Raw genomic sequence first — 18,276 nt, forward strand, 5'->3', positions numbered from 1 at the left:
CTGCCACACGCCCCAATGGCCGAACAATATTCTGGATGCAGCAGAGCAACAAGCAGTGTTCCCTAAACTCCTCTGACCCCCTTTGCTCAAACACCTGCCAATAAATGGGTCCTTCAACGAGAAAGAGTTATTATTCACGTTTGCTTGTGTTTGCTTGTGTTTGCTTGTGTTTGCTTGTGTTTGAGCGAAAGGCTGTACTCCCTCTTTGACTGTTTTCTTACATTACGTTAGTATTTTAGGACGCTGAAATATGTCTAAAAAGTTGAATACATTTTTATCTTGGTCCTTGTTGTTTAATTAGCTCTTACCTTATACCTCATATCTTTCTTTGTTTACATGACTGGTTCTCTTTTGGTGTGTGTTTTATTTGAAAAAAAAATCTTTTTCAGTTGTTTTAATTTTTTTATCTCCAAGGTTTAATAAGCTGAAGAATTATTTTCACCATTGCTGACCGAACTCTACCTTTTATTTTTGCGTGTGTGTATATAGTGTACATCTATGTTACACAGAATGAAATCTTATTTCACTCCTCCATTGTTTTAATGGTATGTTTTAATACACATTAAGCTGGATTATCTATAAATGTATTAAAAACCATGAAACTGGGGTGAATGTTTTGAGCGTCTGTTTTAAACCAAAGAACTACTTTTCCCATAATCCTTTGCTTTAAAAGAAGCCGACCGGATGTTGATAATTTGTTGTACATTTAAAGTGTGACATTTAAAGTTCATACGTAACTTCTATTTTTTTTTAGGTTTCCGCGTCCTGTTTAATCACACGTTTTGACAAAAACAGTCAAAATTGGCCATGTTTCGCATTTGTTCACGACATTTGAACACAGTCAGTTATTTAGTGCCGCACTGGTGCAATGATAGAGAGAAAAAAGCAGCAGTCTTCCAAATTGCATTACTTTCCCCCTGGAGCCTCGCCCCAGTGCATCGTGTTTTGTAGAAATAACTCGTGTAGTGGTAGTAATAATACTGATACTTCTCTAATACTTAAAACACACAAAGATGAAGGGTTACCCAGATTATGTCGCTGACTGTGCTGTGCGCTTTCTGAGTTAATGTATTGGCCGACTGTTACTTGAAGGCAACACAAGGTAAACGTCAAGAATGTTTGATTGTTGAAATCTTTGTGAACGGCTATGGAAGGAAGAGAGTTTTTCCTCGTCAGTGGATTCATTGATCTACGTTCACTGTAAATTTTGTCCTCTTTGATCGCTCGGTTTTTGCACAGCAACCATTACGGAAGCTAACAGTTCATGTTTTGACAGCTCAGCCTGTGTCTGCTAGCTAGCTGCCTACCTAACACTAACTATTTATCGTTAGCTAACAGTGACAGCACTAGCTGTGGGAGACTGCTCAGTTTATTGAACAAGGACTTGGGAAAAGACAGTTTCTTCCTGGCAGCTGGCTTAAAGTACGCTTACGTATGTCAGAATTCGTTTACCTAATGTAATGTCGAAATGCCTTCAAAGGTAGCAAGGTTGGAGGGCTAGTTTAGCTAGCTTCAAATGCACAATGAAATATCAAAGGTTACATTTGCAAGACAGAAAACGCTACACTTCCTTTTCTCTTCCCGTACAGTATTAATAAGGCCACATTATTGTCAGAACTGTAGTATTTTTTACAGTATTATTAGTATTTCATGTGTACAGTTAAAGCTAATATTTTAGTTTTATCAAAACGTGGTTGTTGTCTAAACATCACTGGCTTTTATGTAATTGTTTTTTAATGTTAAAGGCGGTTAATATAGGGTTGGTAGGGACTCGTGTCCTGTTATTGCTTGTAGGGCTACTTGTTTGTTTACACATAAGCACAGGATGTCCCTGGCAAACGTGTACTGCTCACTGCAGCCTACAGCTGGGTCAATCTGTGATACTGAAAACCTGTGAGGCAGGAGTGTCAGGCACCAGACCCAGAAGTTTCTGGTATCATGTAGCCACTCTTGATTTGTGGCTACCAGGCACCATTAAGTACCAGGATGTCTTGAAACCTGAATATTGTAGTCAGTGCTAGAGATTTCTGATGGTGTCAAGCGTTAACATGGATTTAACCTCTACAGTTTGCATTTTGGTTTGATAAATGTCTTGCCGTGTTTCATTTAACCACAAACTACCGCATGTAGTAATGAAGAAATGCCACACGCAAGCAGCGGTACAAGGCTATACCTTTCGAAGATTGGCAGCTGCAGAAGTGCTTGGTTTGTTTGCAGAATAAGTATTCATTAAATAAGCAAGTCTTCTTCTCAGAAAGTGTCAAAGTGGTTAAAATAGTGAAGAAATCGCTAGAAATTAGATCCAGCTTCTTGCTGTAATTTGTCAATGTGAAAAAATGAATCATTTGTCTACAAGAAAGCATCAAAATGTAAAAATAAGTATATACATGTATAGTCATGATAAGAAGAAGCTGCCTGTCTTTTAATTAACATTATTTTTTTATATCAGCACAAATTACAAAACATGGTTCTTAGTAAGTCTTACCTTTTAAACAAATATAACCTTAGATAACCAACAACATTTTACATATTGCACAACATCATTATTTGTTTAACAAATGAAAAAGCAGAAGCTCTGGGAGGTTACTGGTACGGACAAGCCAGGTGTGTGTTAACACAATGCTAGAGAGGAAATACATCAGCAGTGAGCTTGGAGAAACAACTGTTGCTGTCCATCAATCTGGGAAGGGTTAAAAGACCATTTCCAAACAATTTGAAGTCTATCATTCTGCAGTGGGAAAAAAAAGTGCAAAAACATTGAAGACAGTTGCCAATTTTCCCTGGAGTGTATCTCCCAGCAGATGCATCCCAAGGTCAGACTGTGCTTGGAGACGGTACAATTGGAAGTAGTATGGCTTGTTTAGAAGGATTTCAGGAGAAAATCTCTTCTTTCTAAAAAAAAACAACACATGGCAGCTCAGCTTAGATTTGCAAAGTTACATCTGAACAAAGCACAAGACTTCTAGAACAGTGTCCTTTAAACAGACGAGCTAATATGGAGATATTTGCCAGTAATGCATGGCGGTGGATGGGTGATGATTAGGGCTCTAAAAGCTGCTGAAACCAGGCATGTGCTTAGTCTTTCACACACTGCTTCTGTATTTTTGGCTTAATTTTTGTTAAATGAAAGGGATGCGTCATATGTCATGTGATGTTGTTCTTCTGACCTTGCATTTATCTGATTTTAAGACCCGCTACAGGGTGGATGATTTTATTTTTTGTCCTGTTATGTGAAAACCTTGTGTTGAAAGCAGGTCTTTTTTTATGACAACCCTAAAGAAATGTATTGAATGTATTGATTATTTATTAGTATAATCACGCACAACATAAAGTAGCGCTTTGTCCACATGGAACGTTTTTTTGTTTTGTTTTGGTTTTACAATCCTTCAAATTTATATTCAGCCAAAAATGTATTATTGCTTCTTGCTATTTTCATTTAAATTTAGGATTCAGATATCCAAAATGATCAAGTTTATATCGGGACCAAGCAGAAATTGGTCCCTCTGTGGTGTCTTAGACCTGCTGTCTTGCTCTTCTCACTCTTGTTTGTCTCTGCCTAACCCACAGGTCATGCATGCAGCCAGCCTTCTAGCCTGCGCTTTGTTCATCCCCAGCGCTTGAGATAATGTTCTACCCGTAGGTGGAGGGTTATCCTCCTACTCCGTTTCTCCCCACTGCCCCCATCAGTCCCAGAGTTCCCTATGTTAACCCTGTTGAGCATGTTTTACTATATCTGTCTGCGGCGGCGCTCCAGGAGTGGAACTCGAGGCGAGGCTCTGACCAGTCGACGGGCTGTGGAATCTGGCCAGAGAGCGGTACTGCCAGTCAGTGTGGAGGTGGAGCAGTACGCCAAAGAGGTTTTGGACTTCAGCTCCCACTATGGCAGTGAGAATAGCATGTCTTACACCATGTGGAACCTGGCAGGGGTGCCTAACGTCTACCCCAGCTCAGGGGACTTCACCCAGACAGCTGTATTCAGAACTTATGGGACGTGGTGGGAACAGTGTGCCAGTGCTCCGCTGCCTTTTCGTCGCACTCCTAAAGGCTTCTACAGTAAGGATTACATTGAGCTAGGCTTTGAGGAGCCCGTCTACCCGACGGCAGTGGAGGTGTTTGAGACCTATTACCCTGGAGCCATCGTCCAGATCCTGGCCTGCTCTCATAATCCTTTCACCCAGAACCCGCCTACTGATGTCAGGTATCAATAGTTCCTCCACACTATGCCATTTCTAAAACTTTACAATACCAGTAAATTGCACAGTTTTCGATTACATACTTCAGTGTTTGGATAACATCCAGTTGGCATTTCATGGAGTAAAGTACTGCTTGGCCAGAATTTCCACCAGAAAACTACCAGAAACCTGGCAGAGGATGCAATGGGATTAGCTTATTACAATTCGTTATCACAAAGATTAGATGATTAGATGATTTCTTCAACAATCTACCTGCTATAGCACTAACTGCAAATTGTCAAGGGAGTCACACTGCACAGTGGAGCTGCATATATGCAGAGACTGAGCTTTTTTAATTTCTTAGTTCCGACTTGAAGACGCAGTATTATGTATAGGAGAGCACTGAATCATATTTAGCCATGTTTGCATGCAGATAAATGATTTAGGCTACCTTGATTAGAAAAAACTAAACTGATAAAATTGTATAAAGTCTTAAGATTTGCCTGGATCTTTATTCACTTTTTACAGTAGCTTTAGCTTGGTGTTTATTGCCTCGTGTTAGGTGTTGCCTTATGTTGCCTTGGTCCTGCTCTTGGTGCAGTCTCTCAGTTCATTACTGTCCGAAACAAGTCATAGAATCCCCTCCCCCCACAAGCCTGCTTTCCTCTGATTGGCTGCCCCTTTCATTGAAAACATTTTTTTAAAAACGTGTAGAGCAAAGATTACTAAATGGGGTACATTGTCATTGACACCATAGAGAGCAGAGTATCAGCTTTTACTCTGAAGCCTCAACCTCTGGCTTGTAAGGATTATTTGTATGTCCACTGAGACACACAGGGAGCCAGCTAAAAAAGAAGTGAGACAGAAGTCAGGGTATACAATTCTGATGGATTATGGATGTGGTCAGCTGCTAAAAGCCATTCAAAGTAGTCCCACTATTTAAGAGTGCATGATCAACACTGGAGTTTTGGACCTGATACAGATTTTTAGAGAGTGTAAAGTTTTGATATCACTATATCATTAGTCTTTATAATACTATAAATGCCTGATTTGTATGTTTGATTTATATTGAAAACAGACAATGATGGGGTTGTTATTTAGTAACTTTCCAATGTGTTTCACAACCTGTGAACATGTGTTGCATAAAGTACTGATAGTACTGCAAACAACAGAGGGAAAACTGCTCTGCTTGATAAGCTATGTAAAAACATCATTTACAAGTTACACCGCACAGCTTTAAAAAAATGTTTTTACTGTAATAAAGACAGTTTTCATATGGGGGCATATCCGACAACATATATGGGCAAATCCGTCTGTCTCTGCTTATTAGAAATATGTTAAGATAAAGAGGCAAACGCTGTTGTGCACAATGCCACACACAGGCTTAAGAACATTGTTAGGACTGTATTTTCCTGCTGCTTTCAACGAGTACCTAGAGTAGTGCAAAGTAGTCTTAATAGCATTATATAGGTTAAAGAATGTTATTTTTATATTTGCACATGTTTTGTCCAGGTGGGAGGTGTTGTGGTCTGGTGAGCCCACCAAGGTGCTGACTCCACAGGCTCGCCAGTTTTCCCCTAAAATAAAGCATATCGGCTTCCCAACCAACCTGTTGCGTCTAGAGGTGAACAGCTCTTTGCTGGACTATTACACCGAACTGGATGCTGTTATCCTGCGTGGGGTAAAAGAGAGGCCCATGCTGGCTCTCTATAAAATGCCCATCATCGACATCAGTGACCTGAGCGACAGCGAAGAGGAGCTGTCTGATGTGGGAGGTCCTTTCAGGCAAGGAGATGGCAAGCACCAGAGGACAGGAAATGGCTACTTTGACAAACTGCCATATGAGGTGATTACAGTCCTTAATAACAAATCAAAGGCTTGCGTCATCCAAGCCTGGGTTGAAAGTTTAGATACGCACAATGAAATAAAACTGCATTTTTCATTTTATTTTTCAGATGTGATCCTGTTTGCTTAGTGGTACAGACAGGAGTATTTTTGATCAGTACCTCTTTAATAAATATTAGGTTTAACCATTTCCTATCACACTCTTCCTATTTTGACAAGCACAGAGATCCAACCTGACTCCTCAGCTGCCGCCCTCATTACTTCTACAATTACTGCCTGAAAGTTGCAATATGTAAAATTTCTTTTTTGAAGATGTTCCAGTAGCATGCACTAGTCTTACATATAGGTTGAAGGTGCTGCAGTCATTTCTCTGCACACAAAACATTTGCAACGCTGATTATTTGAAGTGTTTTAAAGCTTTCCTTATGCACATCAAGTTTTTTCCTTATTATATGTGCTCAGCATGTGTGCACACGTGCACTTTTTTGTTGTTGTTGTATTTAAAAATAAAAAAAAAACGTGTCACACACGAACACTGCGGGTTGAACCATTCTGGCACTTTCTTGATCTCGCACTCACAGACAGAGTCATTTTCATGCCATACAGATGTATCATGTTGTCTGAGGCGAGCTTCAAAACACCAGCAGTACTCTTGATAGTTGTTCTCTTATCTCCTATCCAAACCACTGCCATTAACAGCAGTCTTCACAACCGCTGTGTTTTTTTTCAGAAACACAATATAGCTATTATCTGTCAGCTGATACCAGCTTGAACACAGTGTATTGTTAATCCACTGTGACACACACACGCACAACCATTCTTTCTCTTTGAGAGACACACGAATGCGGTGCAAAACAAGCCGGCTCACCGCTGATCCTGCTATCGGTGCTGTGTCTCCCAGATAACCACTATTTAGATCTGCCTGACAGAGGGGACGCAATTAACATTCTCCACTCTACACTGAACTATTTTCTCTTCTCTGCTAGGTTCCACTATTCTTTAATGTTCTCTATTATGTGTTATTTTCTGCTTATGTTTTCTTACAAGACCAAACATGTCTTGTCTCTCACCCTCCTCGTATCTTACCATTTCTCCTCTCCTCTCCTCTCCTCGTCTCCTATCTTAACCCCTCTCCCCCGACTCCCGTCCACAGCTCATCCAGCTGATACTGAGCCACCTGACCCTGCCAGACCTCTGCCGTCTGGCCCAGAGCTGTAAGCTGCTGCACCAGCACTGCTGTGACCCGCTACAGTACACCCAGCTGAGTCTGCAGCCTTACTGGGCCCGGCTGAGTGACGCCTCCCTGGGACACCTGCAGAGCCGCTGCACCCTCCTCCAGAGGCTCAACCTGTCCTGGACCGGCAACCGTGGAGCCCTTACCCTGACGGGCTTCAGCAGGTCAGACTATCAGCGGGCCACGAATGGCAGCAAACAGGGAAATGACCTTGGAAAGTAGCAATAGAAGTAAAAGCACTTTTTCAAGGAGGAGCATACTGAAACAAAGAAAATCAGTTTACACATTCTTCTGTAACTGATTGAAAAATAAATTAAGAAGAGGATGAAGGACTACTTGGGAATTGATGGCTTTTTTGTTCGTTTTTGTTTTTGGCCTCTTGTCACTCATTTCTCTCAATCTCCCGCCTTAGTTTCATGAAGGCCTGTGGTCTCAGCCTGGTCTGCCTGGAAATGTCATGCTGCCACTTCCTGAACGAAGCCTGTCTCGAGGTCATCTCCCAGACTTGTCCTGGACTCCAGGAGCTCAACCTGTCCTCCTGTGATCGTCTCCCCCCACAGGCCTTCACGCACATCTCAAAACTTACACGCCTCCGCAGGCTGGTGCTTTACCGAACAAAGATAGAGGTATGCGCTGCAAACAGTGTCTCTGCGAAACTAATCAGAGTGATTCGCGTGGACTTCGATCTGTCTTGTTTAAATATAGAGCAGGTCAAATTGTTGTTTGGTTAATGATATATCCGATACCCTGGCTGTTTATAATTTGCAGACTGCTCCTTTTTCTAAATGTATAAAATGTTTTATTCGCCATTGATGCTGAGCTGTTACAAAAAAATTACAAAAAGATTTTTAAAAAATGAATTATCTTTCGTATTTTGAATATATAGAATGTCAGAGATTTTCAAGAGGTAGATTCCACACGGTGGAAAGGTCAGAGAATTTAGTCACTTTTCTGATATTCAAGCAATAGAATTTGATCAATTGTATCTAATAAAGCAGAAAATGCCTTTTGGGTTTGCATCAGAAAGGGCGTCTGGCAAATCAAACATGAGGAGCTGCCCACTGTGCCGACCCCTTGAGATAAAAGAGCAGCCAGAGGCAGCTTTTATCTTCTTAAAGGGGACCTGCTCATCGCCAACTCTGTACTTTTATTCTTGGACTGTATTAGAGTAGTTTTGCGTGATTCACAGTTCAAATGAATCCTTTATCTTACACTAAGCCTTGGTGCAAACCGATTTAGCTCATGTCATAACCTCTTTCATTGCTAGGCCACATGAACTGTTACCAACAGCCTCCACTGGCCTCCCCCCCCCTTTCAGAAATTCAGGTTTTACAGCATTAACATACTGATGACTTATGACTTTTCTGTGATAGGGGATCTGTAAGCAATTAAAACCACATTTTCCTCATTTATAAAGTCTGAGGTCCACCTGTGTAACTGAACTGATATAAAAAAAAATGATCATCATTTTGTTTTAAAGATGTTTTAATCTTATTTTTTTCGTGTTTAGTTAATCATCTGATGACCTCCTTTGTTTCACTTGAAACATGCATATAGTATAGGTTTGAACAAAACTTCCCAAAAATGTGCATTTAATGAAAAAACTAATGATTTCTCCTTAAGAAAGATTTAAGATGAACTGAGTAAACTCTGATTCTACAGGGTGTTGAATATACATCGCATGTATTCAAGCTCAGGCATGTCTGATGTGTAATATCACTGTGCCTTGTTTTGGTGGTGCACCTCAGCGTTTCTCTAGTGTTTGTCATGTTTCAGAGTGACGTTGTGGGCAACAGACAGTGTAGAGTTTCTGCGGTGGAGCCAGGCAGCGTGCTGCAGGTTGTTTACACCTGGACAGACAGAGCGAGCCGTGTGTCTGTTTGAGGCCCTGACATCTCAGCTGTCATTACCTTGTCACTGCTCTAATTAAATGGCTAGCTTACGGGAGAGAGGCACTTATAAAAATGCCTTACACCGAGTCGAGCACACGCGCGCACACGCAGACAAGAGGCTTTCACTTTCATGTCTGACACATTCTCCTACCGCTGAGGTGCATGTGTTGGCAGTTGCAGCACTGAATTCTGATATCTCCATATACTAGTTGTAGTGCTGCTCGAGAGGCCTCCGTTTTCACTTTTTTCACTCCACAAGGAGATGGAAAAATTGTCTCCTGTGCTTTATTAAAAACCTTTTAATCCTGAAAGTGCTGGGTGTGCCAGGTAACAGACAGGAAGTTACTTAAACGGGAACTTTAGGTGACATGACTGGATTTGTTACCGCTACTAAAACCTATGTTGTTTTAAATTATCTTATATATAGATTTACACTCAGGTAAGATGCTACCGGTGTTTTAAATCTCTTTTGCTCTTTCTACCTACCTGGTTTTCACCTGTGCACCTCTGTCTCTGTCTCTCCTTTCCTCCACAGCAAACAGCCATCTTAAGCATTCTGACTTTCTGCATAGAGCTAAGACACCTCAACCTGGGAAGCTGTGTGAGGGTGAGAATGTGCACACATATGAAGTTTCAAAGAAAGCTACAATCTTAACTATTACCTTTCATTTTGGAAGCTTGTCTAAAAGATGCCAGATAGGAAGATGAAAGAGAGCCTTGTGATCCCTGGCAAATGGCTTAGTCACACTGGAGTAAAAGTAGGACAGCAATCTTATCGTAACTGGGAAAAATCTGTGCTTATATAATTGAATTTTTGAATTTAATGTTTTTTTGCATTAAAAACCGATTACAAGTAGTTGCAGTACCCACTTGTGCGATCGCACAGGTTGTCTGATGGAAGGCATCCTGTCTGCAAACAATGGTGGCCTGATTCAAACTCACTGGAATCACTCTGATTAGTGAAGGTTTCAAGTAAATGATGTTTAATTTATGAACACAAACAGTTTGAAAATGCAGTCAGCGTGTCAGCTGGTGGCCAATTGTGTGCGTTCTGGTTATATTCCTACATAAAGTCAAGGTTGCTAAGCACCTACAGTATATCACATTGCAGTTAAATCGCTGTCCTGAAGCAGCAAGGTCTCTGTTTTTGGAGGAATTGCTTCTGTTGAATTTCTGAGGTTCTCGCTCGACTCTGTAAGTAGTTAATATTGATTTCTGAGTATGTACACTGCAACACATTTGCAATTGTTGACAGTTTGTCACAAGTTAATCACTGTATTAACACAAAATGATTGCATGTAATTGCCAACTTGACCCAGTTCAGTAGTAAGCTGACAGCACAGCTGACAGACTGATAGGCAAATCACTCTTATCACCATCTTGCCACGCCAAAGTCTCTTTGAAGATGGCAACTGACCGGGAGTGGTCAAGACCTGGTCCCTGTCTGTGACAGGATTGCAAGGTCATTGCACAAGGTCACAATAATTTTGGTCATACCTCAACCACTGTTTTTCTTAGTGTGACTGTTGCATAATGCTGTAGTCACACAGGCCTAGACACCATTTGGCCACCATTTAGGATACTCTAGTGGCTAGTGATAAATATGTATACCCTGACTGGTTAGTGAGTGATTACTGGAGGTTTCTGGCTGTTGCCAAGTGAATTCAGATGCAAAGAGGGTGCTGACCATGCACTCTTTGCGATTGCTCACCTTAGTGTTTGCATGGAAGACACCCATTTGCAAACGCTAATCATAGAACGCTAATGAGATCTGGAAAAACGTGCGTCTTAAGACCAAAACCAAGTTTCACTACTGCTCCATGGTTAGACAGCAGTGACATTAAGCTTCTTCCGTGCAAACTACAGGCAACCATGGCAACTTGCTGGAGGCCAAAGAAGTTTTCAGTGCAGCACCGTGTACCTCTTTAGAACCAATTTCACCCAGTGACAGCAAACGCCAACAACCACTTGAAAACCAGTCTGGGAATACACATTTTTCACTAACAGCCGGTGGTTGGCATGGGGTCACTGGCTAATCTTTGTGCAGTCTGTGCTAAGATAAGATAATTGGTTGGTAGTTGTAGACTTCTGTGAGAGAGGTGTCATTCTCCTGTTACTCCTTTAATGATGGCTCATTGAATATGAGGGGAATGGTATACAGCAACTGTTGTGGACAGATATGTATGATGATATTAAAGTACAATATGTTTTATTATTAACATCATTTAGAATTATTAATGAGGCATTTTAATAAATGTTTAGTGTATCATGATGATAATGATGGGGCATCTGTGTTTGTTTAACTCCCTAAAAAAAGTTGAATGACTTTGATGGAAATATTGATATAATACATGAGAAAATCCTCTTGTGGTCTTTCTCAAGGCATAACTGTCATCATAAGAAATAAAGTTATGCAACATTTGGCAAGAGAAATGCATAAAGGCAGCGACTCTCTCTGCCAGAGTTTAAATATCCATCACTGCTAACTCTGAGAAATGTTCTTGCTGTCATTTTTGTAGCTGAGGTATCTGCTCGGGCTGTTTTTAGTTGTTAAATTGCATTTCTTTGCTTTCATCTTTGGATGAAACAATGAAATATGGCCAGCATTACCTGACACCAAAGAACAATAACAGCCTCGCAAACATAAATCAGTTCCTGAAAGACTATTTTGTTTTTGTTTTTTATGGTGAAAGTATTCCGCGTTAGTGCTTTGTTCTTTTGCTCTCTCGAGGAAGCGAGGTTACGAGCCACAAGCCGGGTGATGCCGCTAATCAGCTTTTTATTATTGCAGCATTTCAAAAGTTTGTTCAGAATATATTAGATAGACTATTGACTGACTCATCCTGACAGCATCATCTTCCTTTACGATATCCTAAAGACACATTTTTAAAAGCCTGGGACTGTGACAGTGTTGTAGATGAGCACAGATCACAGCACCTCTGCCCGTACATCGCTCACACCGACGTGTACAAATCATAACATCTGAATCGACTGCAGCATACAACGAGGGTGGTTTTGCACATTAAAGCGGGTCTGAATTGTCCAAATGTCCCTCTGGGAACTTGCTTGTGAGCTGCAAATGCTGCATATTGTATAGAGAGTAAATGCTCCTGTCTCACTTGCAGATCGAAGACTATGATGTTGTAGCCAGTATGCTGGCCACTCGCTGTCGCTCGCTGTGCTCTCTGGACCTGTGGCGTTGCAGAAACCTGACCGATCGAGGCCTGACTGAGCTCGTCTCAGGGTGCAGGTAGTCACTTGAAGCTACTGTTGTTTATAACACCTGCGGACTCCAGGCATGTGCAAAATAACCATTCATAACAGCTTCTTTTTTTTTTTTTTTAAGTGCTAATTTTGCCCCAAAATAAGATTTCAGGAAGCTCCTCCCCCCTCTCTGCTCCTGCCACCATCTTTTTGCTTGGTGGGGAGTTTTCATAGCTTTCAGTTCAGGATTCTTCTCATATAACATCTTTGGTTGTAAAATTGTCCAGGACATGAAATGGTGTTAGTTTCCTCTGTGATTGCTTTGTTTTTGTTAAATCACTAACACATTAGAGACACTGCATGGTTTCTCTGTGAATATCCAAATTTGTCCTTGCGTCACCCCAGTTTACTTGTTGGCTCTGTTGTTGCTCAGGATGTTGGAGGAACTGGACCTGGGCTGGTGTCCCACGCTGCAGAGCAGTACGGGATGTTTCCAACACCTCGCCCGCAGCCTTCCACGCCTGCGCAAGCTCTTCCTCACTGCCAACCGCACCGTCTGCGACTCAGACATAGAGGAGCTGGCAGCCAGCTGCCCCTGTCTGAGGCATCTCGACATTCTGGGTAAGATCTCCCTCACACATATGTGGAAACAAACGTTTGCCTTATTAATCATTTGTTAATGAGTGTCAAGTTCGTGGTTATTCGGTCATGACTTATGTTTCATCACGTTGGTGTATAAAGCTCCCCATCAGAGCAGCATAGCCACAACTTAACTTTTTATAAGAGACTTTGTCAGTTGGGCAACTGCATTTTTGATTTAGCTCATCGTTCACTTATCATATTCACAGCAGGCCCATTCCCAGTATAGCATTTGAGGGGTGAAAAAAAACCTTCAAGTTAACCTCGAACACAAACTCAAATAATCAGCTTAATATTGCTATACAGTAGTGCTCAGTAAGCAAAGTTACAGCAGCACACCATAGCAGTAACACTCTAGTTCCAGTTGCATAAGTTGGTGTTTTTGACAGCACAGTAGCTTCAGTGTTATTCAGGCTATGCTGATGTGTCAGTTCTTTAGTTATTTCAGATGTGCTTCAGTGGTTGACTTGCTGGAAGGTGTGCAAATGATTTTGGTCTGGACTCTATGATCTGTGTGAACAGGCAGAGAGGAACTTTACTTCATTTACAAAGAAAATACACACGCAGTTTCCTTTTTAAGAAATAGCCAGACATAAAAATATCATTGTTTTTATTTCACAGCTCTTTGTTTTGTTTTATTTTATTTTTTATGCGTTTTTTGTGAAGTGTTTTTCACCTTCTGCATGTCCCTGTTGTGATACGTCTGCCGGACAGGTACACGGTCAGTGAGCGCCGCCTCACTGAAGAAACTCCTCCAGTCGTGTCCTCAGCTTGTCCTCCTGGACGTCTCCTTCTGCTCACAGATAGACATGCGCATCGTCCAGGAGCTCTCTGGCCTCTTCCCCAATGTGGCCATCAAGAAAAGCTTCACTCAGTGACCCCAGCATTGGCTCATTTCCCACTACTGAGATGTAGCAAGTGGAGGGAGGTACTGGTCAGCACATACTGCCCCAGAGTGATTCAGAGGCAGGTCAGATGCAGGAGGAGATTGCAGACCTGCCTGTGCTTGTATCACGGACGAGATCTTCTTTTAGCGGTCAGTATAAAAAGCGGTGGGACTGGGTGAGGAGGATTTTACTGGCTTTACTGATTTAGTGAACCTAAATGACTACAGATTTGTAGGAGCAGGATTATACAACATAAGACACTTGTATTTTTGGGTGGGGGTTTTGTTTGTTTTTTAAATCAGGGTTGTTGCAGTGAAGCTGCCACATGTTCCCACAATATGAATCAGCACTTACAGTATGTATTGCCAGATAACACACGGCAAGGAAATATGCCTTACCACTAGAAATCACACATGAAAAAAGCAACATTTGAGAGAAAACTTCTTTTAAGCATCTTTTTAGGAAAACAAATGGAACACAAAGCATTCTTACCTGTTACTGGACTTCACATAATAATATTAGCTACATATCAGGGCCTTGGTCAGTGCCTTGTTTGATTGTGGAATATGAACAGGCTGGTTTGTACATGAAGGTCTTTCCGGTGGTGTTGAATCATAGTGGATGGTGTTGTGTTCAAAGGGGCTTTAAAGGTGAAAACAGCTGCACTAGATGCAATGCACTGTGGTTAGTGTTATTCTTTTATTTTTTTACTTTAATGAGACTATCACAAGTTAATATGTGTTGCTACAAACTGCAGGATCATATACAAGGATCTCATCATTAAATGTCCATGCACTAGAGATTTAGCAATGGCGTGTTTCCATCAATGGGGAAAAAAATTGTTTTCATTTCCACATGCTCTAAAATTGCAGGAGTACAGAAAACACCTAAAGGCATGAAATTCAAAAGATATGCACACTGACTCTTTTGAAATAAAAGCGCAGAGAAGTAATGAAGATGTTATTTAAGATGACATGAAACAAATCTAAAAATCTTTTCCTCTCCAACTCTCAGTTAGGTGCTTTTGGTCCAGCAGTTAATATTTTCACTAGGATAATATGAAAGAATTTCCAACTGTATTACCTGCCAGCTGTTAATGTGTCACCACATATCAGACACTTCAGATGAATGTAGTAATATTCTATATTAAGTCCGAGTGTTAACAAGTAAGAAATACAGGGGTAGTTATTAACTAAATTTATGCTATATGCATGTGTGGAACTAGAGGCCTTTGTTGGAATACTGTAGAGAAAGTCATCTGCAGCTGAAGCAGTTGAATGTGTTTGGCTGTATACAGTACATCAGACAATTCAGTGGACTAAATGAAATAGAAAGTGTTAATAATCGGGGTGCTTGATAATTGGTTTTGTTCAGACCTCATAGGTTGTGTAAACATTTCAGCGTAGGCAAATTGGGGCCTTTAGGCTAAAGTTTTGTTTCCCCAAGTTTGAAAGTCACTGGCTCCTCCGCCGAGGTGAGAGCTCAGGTGGGGGAGTGTTTTCAGTGCTGTTTTTCTGTCAGCAAGTTTACACAAGCTGAGTTTCATGAAACTTGGAGAGCTGGGCCCAGGCATTAAAATTAGCTGCAAATGCAGAACACCTTCTTTGAAAGTGCAAGATAGGCCCTCTGCAGTGTCATAATGTTAGTGCTGTTTCTGTTGTCGTTCCTGTTGAGTTCTGTCACTGCTGTCTGACTACAGCCGACTACATAACCCACTCCGATCAAATTCCACCGCTGAGAAGGAGTGCTGTAAATTAAGCCGAGGACGTAATGTTAACGTGTAACGAGTGTAAGTACGATATGTGACCTCAGTATTTGTCCTCAAACTCAGGGGCTATATATAATCTCATGTTCATTAAATGTCACTTTTTTAAAAACATGTTTTACTCCAGAAACCAGCACAAAGGACATCTTTACAGAAAGTAACACCAGACTTGAGTTAGCTTTAAGGTTACCGGGCTTTGGTGTTGCTCACAACAAACACACATGTGACACAAATCGTCAGTTTGCGCTGGCGTAACAGAGACGTTAATCAGAGCTTATTGAGTGTTGAATGTTGCAGTAATTGTATGAAAAATGTACTGCTGCTGATTATTTATTTTTTGTAATATATGAAGCCAAGGCTGCAGTGTGGGAGAAGTGCTTGAAGAGCATTTTTGTGTTTGAAACAAACTTGAATTTTTAGTTGAAGCACATGCTACTAGTCAATATTTGTGCCTTATGCTCCCGTTTGAATGTTGTGTCCAAGTGGTTTAGATTGTGGTGAAGTGCTTCGCTTTTTTTTTCTTTTTTTCTTTTTTTTTTTTTAATGCCCTTCAACCAAAGTAATAACACATTAATCTGGTCGTCATCAGTCTCACACCTATATTTGACCAGTTTCTGTGCCATATACTTTATATCAGCCATGTTAATTATTGCAAAATATAGAGCTATATATGCAAAAAATGGTTTATTTATATTTCCCTCGGCAATGAAAATGTTATTTATACTCATTATTGGTGGATGTTTAAATGGTAATATACAATTTGGGGAACTGTTTCTTGGGTTTTTTGGTATTTTGCCTAGCTTAGCACTAAGATTGAAAGTATGCCTTTACCCTAGCCTAACATGAAGTGGAAATGTGTTTTTAGCCTGGCTCAGCATAAAGACTGAAAACATGCCTTTAGCCTGACTTAGCAGTAAGGGTGAATGCACGTCTTTACCTTAGTTTAGTTTACCTTTGTGCAATGCTAGTCCACTAAACCTCAAATCACGCGGGCCTACAGACCAATCAGCAACCTGCCCCCCGGTAACCCAAAATACTCCAGAAACGTAAAAAAGACTGAAATTCAGATTTGCTCAGTGATCGATGTTAGAGAATGTACATATTTTCCCATCTGCCAGTTGTTTAAGCTTTAAGAAATAAATATGGCAGCGACATTTGCGTTCTGCAGCTACAGTCATTACCTTTCTAAACACCTTAAAAATGACTTCCTACACTGTTCCTGCTTCCAGTCTCTGTGCTGAGCTAGGCTAAACCCAGAGCAGTCCTGGCTGCGCAGAAGTCAATCACATATCGATCTTCCAGTCTTGTTATTGGTGTGGGTATGGTTAAATTGCTGCATAAGAGTGGGAAATTAATACTTGGTTTATTTCCAGTTTTGTTTTAAACAGGTGTGGTAACAGTATGGCACACCAGCCCTTTCACTAATGCATCAGTTGTGCCCGGCCCACCCAAATTTTTAATACATTTTGATGTTTTGTTTTTTTTTTAAATTGTTATTTATCCAGGTAAAGCTCTCATTTCGAAGACCTGCTATCATGTAATTATGTAATTATGTCAGTAATAACTACTGCACCACAATAAAAACACTGTCACTGTTATACTTTGTACAGCAACTATCTGCAACAGCATTAATTTGCAAAGGCAAAACTATTTAAAAAGTGAGCACCACTCTCAGATCATCACTGTTTGACCAGTGATGCAGTTTGGTGTATTTTTCTGAGGTGGCCCTATGCTTCTTTTTTTCTTCCTCTAATGAATATGCAGTCTCTCTTCTCCCACTCTGGATATGTGATCAACCTTTGTGCCATCAACTGGGAGGACCTGCAGCGGCGCTCCCTCCGCTGCAGCGTGAAAGCCACTGTTGTGTAAAGAGATTGTGTGTCTCTGTCGCAATGAAATGCGGTGCTTCACTTTCACCAGGTTTTAAATAAACCGAAGGCTGATGACTGAGTGTGTGTGGCTCATTTTTGATCCTGTAGGAGCAGAGATGTAAGCAGTCTGACTGTAGAACAAAGTGGCTGCGAAGGCATTAACTCGCTCATATTCTATTTTCTCTTATTCTTCAGCTTCATTGAACAGCACGCCACTGCCGCCGAAACAAATGGAAATTGCGCCGCTGTATCATGTTGGGGCTTCTTAAGAAGAGAGTCGTCTAAGTGTGATTTGGGTTTGGAGGCGTGGGGAGGGGGAGTAGGCTCGTCTACTGAATCCACAACAACTAGCAGAGCCATTAGTCAGGATGAGTGACTGGATAGTCGTTGCGGAATGATCCTTTTTGCCTTAACCCTCTGCCATTTTACAGTCTATTAATACCACAGGGAGAAGTGACATTAGCTTGTCTTCTTAACGGCCTTTTAATGAATTGTTTATGCCTAGTTTAATGATGTATATTGTGGCCCTGTAATGTGCCCTAATGACGGAGAACGAGGCGGCCTCGGCTGAAGTATTAATTTGGACTGCCTCCCCAATGATTATTCCTCAGCCACTAACGTCGCCGCCGCCGCTGTGCGTGCTTGCGCGCGAGCGTGGATGCAAACGTGATTCATGGAGGCTTTCCGCTCTGCACTACAGCTTGATTTCTTGCTGTCACGCTCCTCTACGAGCCTGATATATCCAGGGGGGGTTCCACAGCAATTAG

General features: G+C 41.2%; 1 protein-coding gene across 2 annotated transcripts; it reads left to right on the forward strand.

The window, feature by feature from the left end:
* The first annotated feature begins 958 nt into the window (after nt 1–958).
* fbxl4 (F-box and leucine-rich repeat protein 4) lies at nt 959–17,584 on the forward strand. Of its 2 annotated transcripts, none has more exons than XM_040013029.1 (9): nt 959–1,102; nt 3,568–4,198; nt 5,685–6,018; nt 7,171–7,415; nt 7,664–7,877; nt 9,679–9,750; nt 12,269–12,393; nt 12,781–12,968; nt 13,701–17,584. In XM_040013029.1, the coding sequence occupies exons 2-9, from the start codon at nt 3,702–3,704 to the stop codon at nt 13,862–13,864; spliced, it is 1,839 nt and encodes a 612-aa protein (XP_039868963.1). In that variant the 5' UTR covers nt 959–1,102; nt 3,568–3,701; the 3' UTR covers nt 13,865–17,584. The 2 variants fall into 2 exon arrangements, with proteins under 2 accessions (XP_039868963.1, XP_039868961.1); XM_040013027.1 differs by having other exon boundaries at nt 1,102–1,200.
* Nucleotides 17,585–18,276: the final 692 nt, after the last annotated feature.

The sequence above is a fragment of the Simochromis diagramma genome, unplaced genomic scaffold (assembly GCF_900408965.1).
Source record: "Simochromis diagramma unplaced genomic scaffold, fSimDia1.1 OVJJ01000618.1, whole genome shotgun sequence".
Lineage (NCBI taxonomy): Eukaryota > Metazoa > Chordata > Actinopteri > Cichliformes > Cichlidae > Simochromis > Simochromis diagramma.

What these genes read in the sequence shown, in the direction of transcription:
- fbxl4 (XM_040013029.1), top strand. Translation starts at nt 3,702, where the DNA reads ATGTTAACCCTGTTGAGCATGTTTTACTATATCTGTCTGCGGCGGCGC. An exon ending in TTGACAAACTGCCATATGAG is followed by an intron (nt 6,019 to 7,170) that starts GTGATTACAGTC and finishes TCCCGTCCACAG; the next exon opens with CTCATCCAGCTGATACTGAG. An exon ending in GAGCTCGTCTCAGGGTGCAG is followed by an intron (nt 12,394 to 12,780) that starts GTAGTCACTTGA and finishes GTTGTTGCTCAG; the next exon opens with GATGTTGGAGGAACTGGACC.